The sequence below is a fragment of the Lagopus muta genome, chromosome 3 (genome assembly GCF_023343835.1).
Source record: "Lagopus muta isolate bLagMut1 chromosome 3, bLagMut1 primary, whole genome shotgun sequence".
Classification (NCBI taxonomy): domain Eukaryota; kingdom Metazoa; phylum Chordata; class Aves; order Galliformes; family Phasianidae; genus Lagopus; species Lagopus muta.
The window spans coordinates 62,353,436-62,369,520 of NC_064435.1; the positions used below are offsets into that span (position 1 = coordinate 62,353,436).

Here is a 16,085-nt window from a genome sequence, read left to right on the forward strand (position 1 = left end):
AACAGAGAGAAACTTGCTGCTGATTAAATTGCGAAAATTATCAGTGAGTACTGAAATGAGGGAGCTGTTGGAAAATAGCAAAATTAGTTTTCGATAGAGAATTGTTAGTTTTCTCTTGGGATACAACCTCTTCATACAGAACAGACACTTCTCTGTATCCTCTCCCTGCATGTGAGTGTGCACAGATAGGGATGTGCACAAATGCACGTGTGCATAATTCCATTTCAACTGTTTCTAAGCTTCCTGCACTGAAGAATAGCATATACACAGTTTAACTGTTTCCCATCACTGAATGTTTATGACAGCCAGCCTTTATGCAAAGTTTAGAAATTAACCCTTATCTCCATGGTGTGATGACTATGTCCTACAGTCTGCTTTCATGGTCCAGGTGCAACCAGGAGCATGGCCGTAGGCTGAGACTACAGACAGAAGAGCTTCTCAGAACAGTGCAGCTGTGCTAGAAAAACTTGGCTGTTAGTGACATTTCAGCCTTTCCATATTTCTTCACATGTTCCTGCTGTTGAATCATGCTGCTTTATAAAATCACCTAGCAAACCAGAAAACTGTGATGATTTAAACACTTCTTTTAAAGCAACCTTTGCTTCTCATAAGCTGCAGGTCAAATGCCAAGGCAGCATGGGATCTCACTAAGAATTTTCCTGAGTACTACCTCAGAGCACTGCCCAGAAATGCTGAAGGCATGATGTGGGTGTCTGAGCTGTTCAGAACCTTGCAAAGGCACACATTAAAGTTAGCATGGTTAGACCAAAGATACGAGAAAAAAAGCAGCAGCAACAACAGATTTGGCTGAGAATCTCACAGTTGGTCTGGTACACATCCCAGGGTGAAATGCCGGTTCCATTAAATTCAATAGCAAATGCTTACTGGATTTAACAAGGACAGATTTAATCCCAGAACCCAAAATGCTTGCGCAACCCAGTTAAATTTCAGTATAAAATGTCTAAACGTATATTTTATTGAGCCACTTTTATGTTTTGCTGGCCCCTTTATCTTGTGTCAACCAAAAATTCATAATACCAATTTTGACTGAAGGCTGGCTTTAATTACAATTTCTTTTACAGGTCTCAACAGCTTTTTGTATCCTGGGAAATGAGAGCAATTCTCACTATCATATTCAGAAAGAAAATGAAAAGGTTGGTAAACGTATAAGTAATTTTAACTGATTCATTGATCTGAATACTTTTAAAGTAATACAGTAAGTATTTCTGTCACACTTTGAAGTTAAGCTTGGAGCTGAGTTACATCCCTTAGGGTTATTTTATAGCCATTAAGAATGTGTACCTTTTATCTGGTGCCTTCAATTAATTGAATTTCAAAAATATTTTCAAATGTTTTTAGAAAATCATTTAGTTCCTGGAGGACATTCCTGTGTGATTTATTGTTACAGTAATTAAAAGCAGTGAGTATTACACTGGTCACTGTTGGAACTCCTGTCTGCCTTCGGCTATATTTTGGTTTAAGTTAAAATATATAACGCACTTGAGAGACTTGTGAAGGAAGGCAAGAGAAAAATTAATTCTTTTCAGATTGCTTCAGAATTTTGGCACACTTAGAAATAACCTCTTAAAGTGATCACAGTGATATTTACATGATAATTATATGCAAGCACAATTAAACCTCTATATTAAACAATTAAATAATGCTTTTCCCGCTATGGTAAATTATTCCTGAGTGCCCGTATTAGTATTCTGTAGTTCTAATCGGTGCCATAAATAATTTTCAGTTTTACACATTGTGCTCTGAAGCAGTTATTAAGAGCTCTCAGGAAGAGTTAAAACAGCTAATGAAAATAATTAGTGGGGAAAAAAAATGATGGCTCATCCCACATGGAAAGATAACCCTAAGTGCGTGCTACAAACGCTGCTTTAATTGCATCATTGTTTCCCGAGGTGCGCGCGGTTCTTGTCTGCAATCCCTTCTGTGCAGAGTGATCGCCCACGAGTAATGTCATGTGGCACTTCCATACACAAGGAGCTCTCTGGGACCAGACCCAAAGCCCACTTCTCTTTGGTTCTCTTTAGCATGGAGGAAGGAGCCCACTCCTGCCCTACTTCCCCCGGGGCTCAGCACTGCCCACCCAAGGTTGGAAGGAGAATTTTAGTCATACGGAGCTTCCTCGGCGCCTTCCGACTTCTTAAGGTCTTCAATGTCTGCAAAGATATTCAGCAATGGAAATGATGCTGATGCATCTCTCCTGCCAAAAGATAATCCTCTCCACGTTCATATTAGAGTACACTGAGGCAGTTTTGGTGCTCTCTAACCACACCAACACTTCTTTCACGGCACAGATTAAATGCCTTCTCAACACAACAGGTTTGCCAGCAGAACTATGGAAACGCTTGCTTAGAAAATGGTTGAAAATGTAATTATACATTCAAAAGACCCACAGATGACCAGATCGAGTCTGGTAAAAGATGCCTTTTATTGTCTTGACCATATATTTATGTATAAAAGTGTAGTCCTGTCCAATAAAGGTAAACATTTCACATGCCAGCATACGCACTGAAGTCATTGTTCACAATAATAACCTCTCCTTTTAATAAACCATCTCCTTTACGCTGAAATGCCTAAAGGTTTTCTAATGTGTATCAGTCTTTTGAACATCACATAATCAATTTAACACAAGAAAGGGAAAAGAAATGTACCTGCACGGATCCCTGCATATTCAGATAAACCTTGCTGCTATGAGGTTAGCATAAGACTGCACCAAAACCAGATGAGGACAAACACAGTTTCAGTGAAAATCTGATTTCTGTCCATGTATTTATTGCATTCTGAATTCTATTCACCTTCTTTTTTTTTTTTTTTTTTTTTTTTTTTTTGGTATGTGTATGAAATTATTTCAGTTATACAGATTATCTTGGAGTTTTCACAATGAAGATAATGGGTTTCTAAGACTTTCATAGAGTGTGTGAGCTGTAAGACAAGGAATAGTATAACATCCCTTCACTGGCTGTGATTTAATAATCTCAACAGTAAAATAAAGACAAAAAAAAAGAAAGAAAGAGATCAAGCTGGTGTTCTTTCCTATCTGATCTCTTAGAAAGTAGGTCTTCAAAGAACAGCCACGGTACTGCAGAAATTGACACTGGCAATTAAATGATATTCCCTTTCTGAATGGAAGTACATGGTGCTATCACCAGTGCTGTTTGTCTAATGACATGGAAAATTAAGGTTTTTAACCACGCACTATCATTTAGTGAAGGCCTTTTCAGAATCGAGGTGGCCTGGGTCTAGCTACAGAAACAGGAAAGAATGCCAAAAGAATGTCAGGGTAGACAAGATCAACACTGTTTCTACTGTGGGGAGAAAAGGGAAAAAAAGCACTTTTTAGTATTTTAAATATTACAAATGGTTGAAACCTTTGCATTTATGAGTCATTAAAAAAGGGAGGGAGAAGAAGAATCTGTAACAATACCACAAGCAACATCAGGCAAAACCTACAAATGGCCCTCAAGTCATGAACCCTGGACTGAATTTCTGAGTGCTCCCCAGCAGCTTTTGCTCAGGTTGCAGGCACCTGCTGGGATTTCCTGGTAGCCTGTGCTCCCTCAGCAGACGTGTCCTTTGGGTCGCCATTGGTGAGTTGCATATTCATCCACTGGGACTTGTTCTCTGCTCTGCTCAGCCATCCTCCTGCTCTGACAGGCAGAAAGCCACCCTGATGAGTGGGTCAATGGATGGCAACTCTGAGGTGTGCAGGTCACCATGAGCAAATTGAAAAAGACAGTGTCTGCTCATTTCTTCCTCTAACCAACGCTGCCATAATGTCGATCTCATGCAACTGAGGTTGTTATATTGCGTAAGATATATTTATTCACTCTTACAGCTGGTAGGTGTTAATAGGAGAAAATATTTTTTTGGAATGATGCCTTCTGCCCTTGGACACAGAAGGGATGTTCCAGGGAAGGCAGTGTCCACAGGGCAGCCCTGGCCCCATGGCATCTCCCAGACCCGCACAAGGCCGAGAACCACCAGGATGGTCACATGAAGGCTTGCAGTGTGACTGGCTTTCTGTCTGTGTGTGCAGATGGGGAGAAGGGGCACGTTCTCCCTTTCCGTGTGGTTTCCCTGTCTTGGAAGTTGCAAACACAACCCGAGGAGGGAGAAAGGAGAAAGAAAAGTGGACTTCCCACTCTGAGAGTTCATCAGACGTACCTTGTCATCACACTACAAGGTACAATGTGTGTTGAACATTATGAGCACGGGCTCATGCAAATGACACGGGCATGAAAGAGCCCTGGCAAGAATAAATCTGTCAATGTACAGATGTTCCCCATTAATGTTATTGTTCAGCTTTGGTGATTACGGTGAGAAGACAGTGGCTAGAACCCCCCCCACCACCACCACCCCACCTCTCGCAGCTTTTCTCCCCACACCTCTTTGTCTTCGCTTAATTGGGTGCGATGGAATATTCTTCTCTCCTCCTCTGTGTTTTTTGAGACGTCCACCAGCCTTATACCTTTAAACACAAATGATATCGATCCCTCCTCCCCCTTCTGCCAATCCCTGTTTGTCCCTACGATCCCTACGATTCTGTACGATTCTTTTCGCTCGGCACAAACAATTAAGGCGAGAAAGTAGCGGCCGCTACGCCAAAACTTTCTGCAGCCGGGACAGGAGCCTAGGGGCACGCAGAACTTCTGCGGGGTCGGAAGCACGGACCGGGGGGGTGTGCGGGGGGGCTGAGCGGGAAGCGGGAGAGAGAGCTCCGGCCCTGGAGCTATCGTCCTCCCCCCCCCCCCCCGGAGGCAGCCCCGGGGCGGGAGGGGACGGCCCCGGGGCTGCGGGGCGCTGCGGGGCGCTGCGGGAGGAGGGAACGCAGCCCCGGCGGAGCCCGGCGCGAGTGCTCCGAGTGGAAGCGCGGGCAGGGGGTGGGCAGGTGCGGGCACAGCCCGGCTGGCGCCTGCGTCCGAGCCCACCTCCGCCGACGGGAGGGAAACAAAGGCGGCGGGCGAGGCAGAGTTGCCCGTAAGTTGCGCGCCTCGCAGCCCTGACTCGCGGAGATAAATGGCAGCGCGGGGGGCGCGCACTTAATCAGCGCTCCTGCTGCCTTCCGGCGGGTACATCCCGTGGATCATTAGGTTAAATGGAGGACATTCGTGTCCTTCCCGAATCGATGCAATTATTGTCGGCGACGAGGACAACGATTGGAGTGGCAGTGCTAATTTTACCAACCCGCTATTAATTATGGTGTCCCCCACGCCCCAGCCGGCGTTTATAACGCGAGGAGGCGAGAGGCTCCGGCTGCCGCTGTTTTAAAAGGAAAAGTTGGGAGCCGAGCGCCTGGAAAGTGTTAATCGGCAGCGGAGCAGCGGAGCCGCGCTGGGACGTCACTAGGAAAGGGGTGAGGGACGTGGCGGCGGCGCCGGGGGAGCGGAGGCACTGTGCGCTGCCGTCAGGTGCCGCACGCTGAGAAATGCTCGCGGCGGCTCCGCGCAGCGATCCGCGCAGAGAGCGGGAGGAGAGGAGCGCTGCCATGGCACTGCGAGGTGCTAGCCGGAGCCGGGCGTGATCGCAGGTAAAAACGTTTTCTCCTTGTTTTGGTGGTGATGCTGCCGTGCGTGTGTTGTGTGTACGTGTGTGTGCGGCGGCAGGGAGGAGGGGGCGGCGGGGTTATTTTCCCCCTCCGGAGCTGCGGCAGCAGCGAGGAGGCTGGGAACGAAGTGCTGGAGGGAAGGGGAACTCCGTGTGATGGATCACTTGGCTCTGTACGATCTTCGCCTGGGAAAAGGGGCAAATGTAATCTAACATATGTGTTATTTCTTGGGAAGGGGGTGCGCATATGACACTCCGCGAGCGCTAAGGTAAGGCACCGAGTCAAACTTTCCGGCTTTTAAGACAAACTTTAAAAGGAATAGGATGCGACCTATGTGAGCAGGAAAGTTTTCCCTCCGCGCAGGAGTGCGCGGGGCTGCGCACTGCCTACAGCACAGAGTGACTGTGAGCGGGGTCCGAGCGGAGCCTCCTCGGACAGCCTCTGCTCGGCCCGCAGAGCTCTGTGCGGAGGAAGACAGCAGCGTCTGGGGAGCGGCTTTTGCTTTTCTTCCCGAAAAGTTTGGGGTGAGCCGTGAGTGCGGGCTGGCCGCAGCCCTTCCGAGCAGAAAGTTGCTGGATGCGAAGAGCAGAGTGAGCCCGTGAGGCCTTAATTGAGATAGTTCACCAAGAGATTGAAGCTACCGAATGAAAGCATTCCGAGCGCTATTTTACGCGTAGTTGTAATTGTAAATGAATTAGCGGCACACGCTTAGGCAACTGCTGTTTGTCACCGCGGCTCCCGACCCCTCGTACGGGGCCGTGCAGGTGGGCACCGGCAGCTCCAATTCCGGCCCGCAGCGCCGGGCTCATTCTGGCGCCCCGGGAGGCTCTGCGCGCACCCCGCGCTCCCCGCGGTGCCGCCTTGCCGGGGGCTCCGTGTCAGAGATGTGTGGAGCTCCGCGGCGTAAAATCCCGAACGGGAAAACAAAGCAAACTCGGCTGAAAGAGCATTGCCGAAGTCTCTTTCTTTAGCCCATAAGCGAATTCCGTCGGGGAGATGTTTGCGGGAGTGGCAGAAGCCGTCGGAATGGGGAGGCGATGGGAGCGCAGATAGCAGAGCGGTGGCCGCAGAGCTGCCTCAGCGTGCGTCCCTGCGGACGTCCATCACCGCGCTGCCCCGGCCTGCTCCACTGCCGCAGCGCTTCCACCCTGTTCCGTGTTTGTACGATGCAGCTAACATGAACGTTGTCTCCGGGTTCCCGGGGAGGAGGCACGAAGCCCGGAAGACGCGTTCAGTTTGGTTCTGCTTCCCAAATCTCCGTTCTGCTTCTTGCAGGAGGGAAAGCCTCCAGCCTGAGCGCTGATTGCGATGTGTTCGCTCTCCCAAACTTTGCGCCGTGCCCTGAACTCTCGTGCACGGGAAAGGAGCTCTGACAGGGGCCATTTGCATTGCACGGCACAGACGTGCGTTTCCCAAATGCTTACGGAAAGAGCTCACCGCAATCGGTGCCTTTCCTTGGGGCGGAACAGCGTTGCGTTGTTTATGCGCACCGACCACAGGGGTTATTTTAAATCACTGAGGGACTCTGGCACCAAAAATTGCGGATGAAACACAACTGCCTTTCCCGTCAACAAAAGGCCATTATTTGTAGGCTGAGAGTGAAGCAAGAGATGAGCCGTAGGAAGGTGTAATGTCTTCTTTCAGTGTTTAAATACGAAGGGGTTCTGTCAGTGAAGCTCTGGTTTGGGGTTTTGCTTTTTAATGAGTGCTTTCTAGGGAATACAGCCTGGAAGTGGCCGTGCAGCACGGCTGCGGTGACAAATGACGAATAATCACGGTGATTAATACGGGAAAGTTGGGTGCAAAATGGGCGCTGAGTGTTCGCGTGGCGCGGGGCATTGAGGGATAACCGCGATATATAAATAGACGAGGGCCATAAATATTGAATTTCACCTCGCGTTTTAAAGTTTAATAGACTCATCTACATATCAAACCTGTAGTGCCGTGCGGGCCGCCGAGCAGTTAACATCTGCGGTAGTATCAAAAAAGGGGAGGAAAAAAAGAACATAAAGCTACCAACAACAGGACGTCTCCCAAACTTCCAGCCTGGAGGACTGCGAGCACTTCTGCAGGCGGTTCCCCGGCTCTCGGCTAATTATAGTGCTTCACCCTGAGCCACTCTTGAGATAAGTGCAACTGTTCTCGTCCCCAGTACCGCGGGGTCCGACTGAGGGGTTGGAGCGAAGAGCCCAGGCGCCATCCGCCCGGGGGGCACCGAGCGGTGCTGAGCGCTGCGGGCAGAGCGCTGAGTTCGGCCAGAGCGACGCGCGCCGCGTGGACCTGGGCGGCTTGTAAATAGTAACTGCAAGTGCCATTAGGTCCTGGGGCCGAGGGAGGAATAAAGGAGCGATTCTGTCACAGAACCCCAATGGCTAAGTTATTGCTGTTCCCAGGGAGAAAGAGAAATTGGCAGCTCAGGTGAGGAAAGCATTGGCGTTTTCTCCCCGCTCCCCAAAATCAATACGGAATTCAGACCCGGTTATGAATGCCGTTTGGTTGCTGCTCTCCACTCGTCTCTCCCGAGCTGTCAGCGCAATTTGCATGTGCTGCATCTGATAGCCTTTATTTGCAAACATTCCAAAGCTCCATAAAGAGCCGCGCGCTGTAGTCTAACTCCGTGCGAAAAGTACTATTTTCATCTGTAAATTAAAGCAATTACGCAGCAGATATTATATTATGTGTACTGTGGTCTCCAGATAGTCATCAATCACCCTCAATCGAGCTGTCAGTGTGGGCAGATTCGTTTCTGGGAGGCAGTCTTCCAGCTGGGGAGAAGAAGAGAACATCATCATTAATTAGAGTGTGACCCTGGGGCTATTCACATGTCTGAACCCGGGAATCTCTCTGAGCAAGTCTACACACCGCGCTGCAGCGCTCAGCTCTCCGGCAGCCGCCGCTCGGCCCGGCCCGGCCCGGCCCAGCCCAGCAGCCACAGCTGGGAGCCGCCGTCGGGGCCGCTCCGCGGGGCGGCAGCACGGAGCCAGCCCCGGGGGCTGCGGGGCACGGCGGGCAGAGCGGGGGGCTCCAGGCCTCGGCTGTTCCCATCGCTCGGGTGAGAGGTGTTTGCTCTGCCGTGGGGAACGGCGCTTGGCCCCTGGGGCTGCACCCCGCTCCCTGCACCCCTGCTATGCACCCTCCCCCCCCCCCCCCCTTCGCCGAATGCTTTTCCGACGGCTTCCGAGGGGTTTAAACGCAAGAATTCCCTCCCTTCAGTCGCTGCCCGGAACGCGCTGGCGGGGTTTTCTACCTGTAATCACACGTCGGGAAGAGAGGCTGGAAAAAGAACGCAGGGCCGTATGTCACGGGCTTTATTGGCAGCGTTAGCGCTAATTTTAACTGTTGATTAAATCTTAAATGAAGACTCAGTCGTGTGTCCCTTCATATGTCTTGTTTGTAATTGAGACTAATTATTACTGTGGGGTGGGAAGAAGCAGCTGCTCATTAATTAATTTCTAATTAAAAGTGCATCCCAGCCCTTTGGTGACGAAGGAGGGTGGGGGCCAACCTTACTGATACAACATTTATCCTTCTGATTAAACCCATTGCCCCCACCCCCTCCACCGACAACCGAGCTGCCCTAACTTCGGCCCCCTCTGGGCTAAGAGGTGCGGGTGGTTCTGTCCGAAGATTTTGGGGCCGGTTGATGTGAATGGGGTTTACATGACGTCAGAGGCTCGGCAGGCTGCTCCAGCAGCGCGCTGCTGACGCGGTGTGTTTGCTCTGCTCTCCCCCCATTGCCCCCTTTTCTTTTCCCCTGCATGCAAAATGTGTATCCCTGCCGTTTGCCAGCCTCAGAGCCCCCACGTAGATGCGGAGGGGAGCATACTACACTTTTGACACATCCTATTTTCTTTCCTTCTTTCCTTCTTTTTCTTTTTTTCCTCACTTCGGTAAAAAGAAAAGAAAAAGTTTACATTTTCATGTAAATAAATAAACTGTGGTTTTCTGCTTCGTCCTCTAAGCATCTAGGGAGCTGCGGTTCCCAATCAATCAGTACAATAGAGCAGAGCACGGCTGCCCTAGCGTGCAGATCAGACGTCTCGCCTTGTTTCTAGATCACCGGGAGCCTCTGGACCATGTCCTACCCGCAGTTCGGCTACCCCTACTCCTCCGCGCCCCAGGTAAGGCTGCTGCCTCCCAGCGCTCCATTGAGCCCCGCTCATTATCGATCGCTTCCGCTCGGGGCCAGAAGCTGCAGCGATCCCTCCCTAACACGGGGGGAGCGTGAAACTCTCGGTTTCACTGGGAGCGCTTTGCTCCCAGCGCCTGCCAGACCCCTCAACTTACATCTGGCGTTAAAACTGGGTTTGGGTGCTTTGGGGTGATGGCGATGCGTGGGGCAGAAATACAGAGCAGAGGGCGGGGAGAAGGGAGAGGGAGAGACCCCCACCCGCTCTCCCACCGGAGCGCTTTTTCCATTCCCGAGGGAATTTGCCAATTAAACGCGAACGTAGCAAGGGCCAAGGTGAGGGAACATAATGGGATACCCGAACCCAGCAGGTTAATGACAGATGCGTGCGTGGCCGCTGCAAATCTGCAGTCTAAATAAATATGCATGAGTAATCTGTTGAGGGGGGAGCTGGAATAACGCAGATGGGCAACATCACGCTGCAGGAGGAGAAAGCGGTGTAAAGCCGGCACCACAAACTTGGGTTGAAGGAGCGGTGCGTTACGGAGATTCCATGCACGCAGTCACGGGGCGTTTGTTTACGGTTTGTGGATGATGTATCGCTCTATGTAGACATATTAAACTTATGCTCGCAGAACGTTCTCGAGGAAAAACGGTGGGGAAAAGGGTTGGGATGGGGGGGGGGGGGGAGGGGAGGGGCGGGGAAACACCCCAACGCTGAGACCTCGTAACCCCAAAGCTTACATCCCAAAGCTTATACCTTATACCCTAAAGCCGAACACCGGGCGCTGACACCCCTTGACCCCGCTGTTCCCGCAGTTCCTGATGAGCACCAACTCCCTGACGCCTTGCTGCGAGTCCGGCGGCCGCACGCTGCCCGAGTCGGGCCCGGCCGCCCCAGCACAGACGCCGGTCTATTGTCCCGTGTACGAGAGTCGCCTGCTCGCCACTGCCCGACACGAGCTCAACTCCGCCGCCGCTCTGGGGGTCTACGGCAGCCCCTACGGCGGACCCCAGGGCTACGGGAACTACGTGACCTACGGCACCGAGGCGCCCGCCTTCTATTCGCTGGTAAGCGGGGCGGAGGGCAGCGCACGGCCGCCGCTCCCTCCTCGGTCCTGCCCGAGAGCGGGGGGCTGAGAGCGGCGGGGTGTCTCTTGCAGAACACTTTGGAGACGAAGGACGGCGGCGGCTCTGCGCATGCGGGCATCTCCCCGGCGGCTGCTTACTACCCCTACGAGCACAGCCTCAGCCAGTACCAGTACGACAGGTAAGCGGCCCCACCCCGCCGCGGGCCCTCGGTGACCTCTTTGCCGAGCGTCGGCGGCCGTCTGTCCGTCCCAACACTTCCACCGCTGCGGTCCTCGGGGCCCATCGGGCGGCGGTGACCTTTCCTGGAGGGTGTGCATTAAATATTGAGCTGTGATGTCGCCCGCGTCAGGGTTTTTACAGTGTCAGGAACAAAAAGGTGGTGATGGGGGGGGGGGGGGTTAATAAAAGGGGGAAAGAGAAATAAATAGATTTCTATTCCAAGTTGTACCCTGGGGTCGCCCAGACGTGTGCTGACTTCACGGCCATTAAATGCGGGCGTTGCCCCCACCTCCCCCATAAGCTCTGCAGGCACTGGGCCGGCTCCATCCTCGCCTTTTCTCGGCCGCTTGGACGGAGCCGTGCACGCCGGGTGCTCACTCGTCGCCCACCCAATCGGCCGGGCCCGGGGATCCAACGTAATGCTGTGCTCACAGGTACGGGGCGATGGACGGCGGCACGAGGCGGAAGAACGCCACCAGGGAGACCACCAGCACGCTGAAGGCCTGGCTGCAGGAGCACCGCAAGAACCCCTACCCCACCAAGGGCGAGAAGATCATGCTGGCCATCATCACCAAGATGACCCTCACCCAGGTCTCCACCTGGTTCGCCAACGCCCGCCGCCGCCTCAAGAAGGAGAACAAGATGACGTGGCCGCCTCGGAACAAGTGCTCGGACGAGAAGCGGCCCTACGAAGAAGAGGAGGAGGAGGAGGAGGAATGCTCGCAGGAAGACGCCATGAAAAGCGAGAAGGCCGAGGGTACCCTGCTAGGAGCGGGCACTTAGCGGCTCGGCCGCGGGGGCTCGGCCGCCGGCTTTCCCCTGGGGGGCCGTGCCCCCGCGGCCTCGGGCCTCGCTATCGGGGCTCCTGGGGGCAGCGGGGCCGCCCGTGACCGCGTGTCTTGTTTTTGCCGTCCCCTCCCCCGCCCCCACCCGCAGAGCCCACGGGCAAGGAGGAGAAGGAGCTGGAGCTCAGCGACCTGGAGGATTTGGACGCCGCCGAGTCGGAGAACTCCGAGTGCGAGATGAGGCGGCCCTTCCCGCACCCGCACCCGCATCCTCACCCGCAGCCGCTGCCGGGCGGCGGCCCCCCGCCCCGCGCCGCCGAGCCCCCCGCCGCCGCCGCCGATGAGGAGGAGGAGGAGTCGGCGGAGCGGGCCCGCGGCTGTCTGAAGCCGGCGGCGGACGAGTGCGAGGCGGCCCTGCTCGGAGCTCGGCCGCGCGGCTGCGAGGCCAAGCTGTGCTTCCCGCAGGGCCAGCCGCTGCTGGAGGCCAAGCCCCGCATCTGGTCCCTGGCGCACACCGCCACCTCCCTCAACCAGGCCGAATACCCCTCCTGCATGCTGAAGCGGTCGGGGGGATCGGCCGCCGCCGCCGCCGTCTCCGCCCCGGTCAACGTCATGGACCGGCACCAGGATTCGCCGGTCACCAACCTCAGGAACTGGGTGGACGGGGTGTTTCACGACCCGCTCTTCAGGCACAGTACTTTGAACCAAGCCTTGAGCAACACCACGGTGTCCTGGGCCACCACCAAAGGAGCCATTCTGGAAACGGGCGCCTTGGGACGCTCGGTGGGCAATGGTGCCAACGTGCTCAAGGGGCAGCTGGCCAATCTGGCCCACCAGGACTCGAGCAAGGAGTTTCTCGCCTTTCCCAAAGCAGGGAGTAAAATGTTTTGCTCCTAACGGCCCCCCGAGGGGCAAAGAACTTCCCCGCGCTGGAAGAGTCATGTACACTGAAAAGAAACTCGCGAGAGTTGAAATATAAAACTTTTTCCTTTATCATTATGTTATTTTTTAACAACCAAAACGAGGATTTAACGTTCAGTTCTCTCAGCTCAAGAGACAGACACTGCTGTTCTGAGGAATTAAGTTCTCCTGGCTGCGACTTTAAAGGGATCAGTGTCGTGAGAGTTATTTAATTCCATATCCCAAAGCACGTACTATAGCGTAGACCTACTTAACAAAGTTTACATCCGAAAGTTTACAGACGAGAAATTTTAATTCAGATTTAATTTAAGGCATGCCGACATTAGTTATAAAGACGTTTCGAGAGTTTTTCCTCCTGATTTCCTTGTTAGCATATAATTCACAAACAGCACTTCCACTAAGTTTACACTTACTGCACAAATTTATCTTGACAAAAAAAAAAAAGAAAAAAAAAAGAAAGAAAAAAAAAGAAATGTTAAAGGGTATGTTCACTCCAATAAATTGTCTGTTTCAGAGGTACCACGCGTGGTGGCGTTTTGCATCGTGTAAACGCGTTTCAGGTTTCCAAAGTCCTGGACTGGCAGGTCGCTGCCCTCGGCGCCAGACGACGGAGCCCCTTCCCCGCTGCCCAGGAGGCGCGGGCCGGGTTGTTCACCCGGGCTCAGGAGCGGGAAAACGTCGCCCGCGCCGCCGAAGGGGCGAGAGGAGCCGCCTGGGCCGCCGGTGTCGCGGGTCTGCCTGCCGGGGTGCCTCAGCCCGAGCCCATCGGCCGCTCCAGCTGCGGGGAGAGGTTCCCCCGAAACGGCCCGGCTCTGCCGCGGCGCCTCCTCCTCCTCCACGGTGCAGGGAGCGATTGATTCACGTGGAAAATTTGATCTTTTAAACAACCGTTTTAGCTTTCCAGCTCTTCTGGCAGTATGGAGAATCGCTGATCCTCCATGAATATTTCAGCACTTCAGGACAGATGCTTTACCGTTTTGACATTAAATAGAGTGCAGCCAACAAAAAGAGGGAGAGAGAGAAAGCGCTCTCGACGTGTGATTCAGGAGCACTCGCAGCCAATTTACCATTTAGATAACAGCCGTTTAAAAGATTTCCCTTACTCTTCCCCGAATTTGGAGCAAACTTTTCCCGATCTTCGTGCCGGGAGAGAGGGAGAAATGCCGGAAAAGAAACGACCAGCCGGTCACAGACACCGAATTTCCCGCACAGGGGCCCAGACCCCTGGGCTGCCGCGCTCGGCTCGACGGGGGTAAAGTGAAGGAGCCCGAAGGACCGCGGTGACACCGAACAAGCTGAAGAGCTTCTGTCCTGGCCCACCCCCTCTCGCCCGAAATAAATAGCTAAATGAGAATGCAGCCCGGGGGATATACACGTATATATTAAAGGCGACGATAAATGCGGCCGAGGTGGCAGTCAGCCGAAATAGAACATCCTCCAGCCCGCAAAGTTTCTAGCGAGACCTGTTAGTGCAAGGACTGAATAAAGGAATCCGGGTGCGGAGATCAGATCAAGCCCTTCCCCTCTCTGCGAGCAGCCGTAATTGGATTGTATCCAGTCATATTCCCTGTCATTGTATTGACTTTCGCTCTCTTGGATGATATTATCGAGATCACTGAACCCCTCTGCTGATCTGGCTGTCAAAAGGCTCAGACAGGAGCCCCCGGCCTGGAAAACGTGCATCAGCCAAGATAATTTGAAGTGAAATTTTCATTTTGACAGTAAACCCCTCAATTTCTAAAGGCTCTGCACCCGGAGAGCTCGGTGGCAGGGGGAGGCTTTACAGAAAGCCACGTCTTAAACTGAAAAGGGCAAAAGAACTCGAATTAGTTGTAATAGATAAAAGGGCAAAAATAAAGAGTCAAGGGTACTTGACAGTAATAGCGAAAGTGGAGTCTCCGGGGAGCCGCGATCTCAGCTCAAGGCTGGGCCGGCAGGAATTTTAATGCAGCCGGGGCGGCCGGCGAGCTTTGCCTCTGAAACCCTTTAGACAAAGCAAATTATTTTCAGCCCAACTAAAGAGGTGGGGATGAAGGAGGGAAAGGAGGAAAGGCGAGCGGTCAGGCTGCCCTCGAGCCACTGGTGGCGGCCGGCGGGACGGGGGGGAAAAGGCTGTCTGCCGCGAGGGTGGGGGGGAGCGGGAGGGTGGGATGTTACAGCTGTGAAAAGCAGGGAGCTTTGCGTGCATGCAAACGCCGGACGGGGTGGCACTAGCTTTCCCGGTGGGTTTCAGCAAGACCCAAAGAGCTGCCGGGCTGCGCGCCGGGCCGCTGGCGGCCGGGTCGTCCGCCGTTGTAAATCGCTGCGGAGCGGCGTCGGCGTGGTCAGAGGAGCGGTTTCGTCAGGCCGTGGTCTGAGGGGCAGCCATCCCTTAAAATGAAGGTGACGAAACCGTAGGCAACACACAGGCACGCGGAAATATCTGAAGCAGAGTGAGGGAGTCGAACCAGACCTTTATATCTTCATTTCCTTATCTTTGTCGTTACAGAGCAAGTTTGAGTAAGTTTACGCTTGTTACATCACATGTCCGGATCCCTCTGACCAACGGGACCGGCCGCCTATGGTGAATCCTATAGGTGGGTGTGTGCGTGGTTGCACGCACTCAACCGCGCCACAACGTTACCTGTGTGAGAGGAGACCGAGGGAACGATAGGGGAGGAAAGGCAGTTTCTCACTTCGGCGCACGAAGCTTATCTATAGATCGACCGTCAAATGCAGTGATCTTTCAAGAAAGCTTTTAAAAGTCTCAACAAAAGAGTGTGAGAAATTAATTTTGCCCTTTGACTTAATAGCACAAGTCAAAGATCAGGGCTTTAGACGAAGCTGCGGGGCTGAAAGGGAAATACACGCAGCTCATGCGGTTGTACAAAGCAGGAATAAAAAGGCAGGCTGAGCGAGAGAGAGAAAAGAAAAAAAAATCATAGAGAAACGGCTTGAAACTGAGAGACTCTAAATCATTCAGCCATGGCAAATTCAAACACACAAAGGAGGGGATGCTAAATTAACAGTGCTTTTTACATAGAGCCCAAATAAAACTGTAATCAGCGACGCGTTACTTTTCATTAAGCGAGTTTGACAGCAGCATATTCAGCCTCGACAAGGGAACAGGAGCGAAGAAATATACGGCTCTCCCAGCCCGAGTCATAAGATAATTCCTTAAGCTCCATTAACAACTCTTAGCCGCAGGAAATGGGCTCCCTGAAAACATCTCCAAATCTAAAAGCTTTATCGACCTCTCAAACCTCTGCTGATGGTTCTATTTTTTTAAAAAAAAACTTAGAGGCGAGACGTCCAGCAAGGTAATAGACTTTGACACAACACCTTCTTAACTAGAGTGAGAGAGGCAGGAAAAACGAGACCTTAAATGATATTTAAAAGG

The 16,085-nt window shown here is 52.6% G+C and overlaps 1 protein-coding gene across 2 annotated transcripts; it reads left to right on the top strand.

Moving 5' to 3' along the window:
• Positions 1 to 4,998: 4,998 nt before the first annotated feature.
• On the top strand, positions 4,999 to 14,753 carry IRX4 (iroquois homeobox 4). 2 transcript variants are annotated; one of them, XM_048940477.1, is made up of 6 exons: positions 4,999 to 5,542; positions 9,523 to 9,681; positions 10,509 to 10,760; positions 10,853 to 10,959; positions 11,435 to 11,757; positions 11,937 to 14,753. In XM_048940477.1, the coding sequence occupies exons 2-6, from the start codon at positions 9,637 to 9,639 to the stop codon at positions 12,680 to 12,682; spliced, it is 1,473 nt and encodes a 490-aa protein (XP_048796434.1). In that variant the 5' UTR covers positions 4,999 to 5,542; positions 9,523 to 9,636; the 3' UTR covers positions 12,683 to 14,753. The 2 variants fall into 2 exon arrangements, with proteins under 2 accessions (XP_048796434.1, XP_048796435.1); XM_048940478.1 differs by having other exon boundaries at positions 9,616 to 9,681.
• The last annotated feature ends 1,332 nt before the right edge of the window (positions 14,754 to 16,085 follow it).

Bases quoted from the DNA above. Each gene is read 5' to 3' on its own strand.
- IRX4 (XM_048940477.1), top strand. From the start codon at position 9,637: ATGTCCTACCCGCAGTTCGGCTACCCCTACTCCTCCGCGCCCCAG. The intron at 9,682-10,508 runs GTAAGGCTGCTG...CTGTTCCCGCAG, and splicing joins CCTACTCCTCCGCGCCCCAG to TTCCTGATGAGCACCAACTC. The intron at 10,761-10,852 runs GTAAGCGGGGCG...TGTCTCTTGCAG, and splicing joins CGCCCGCCTTCTATTCGCTG to AACACTTTGGAGACGAAGGA.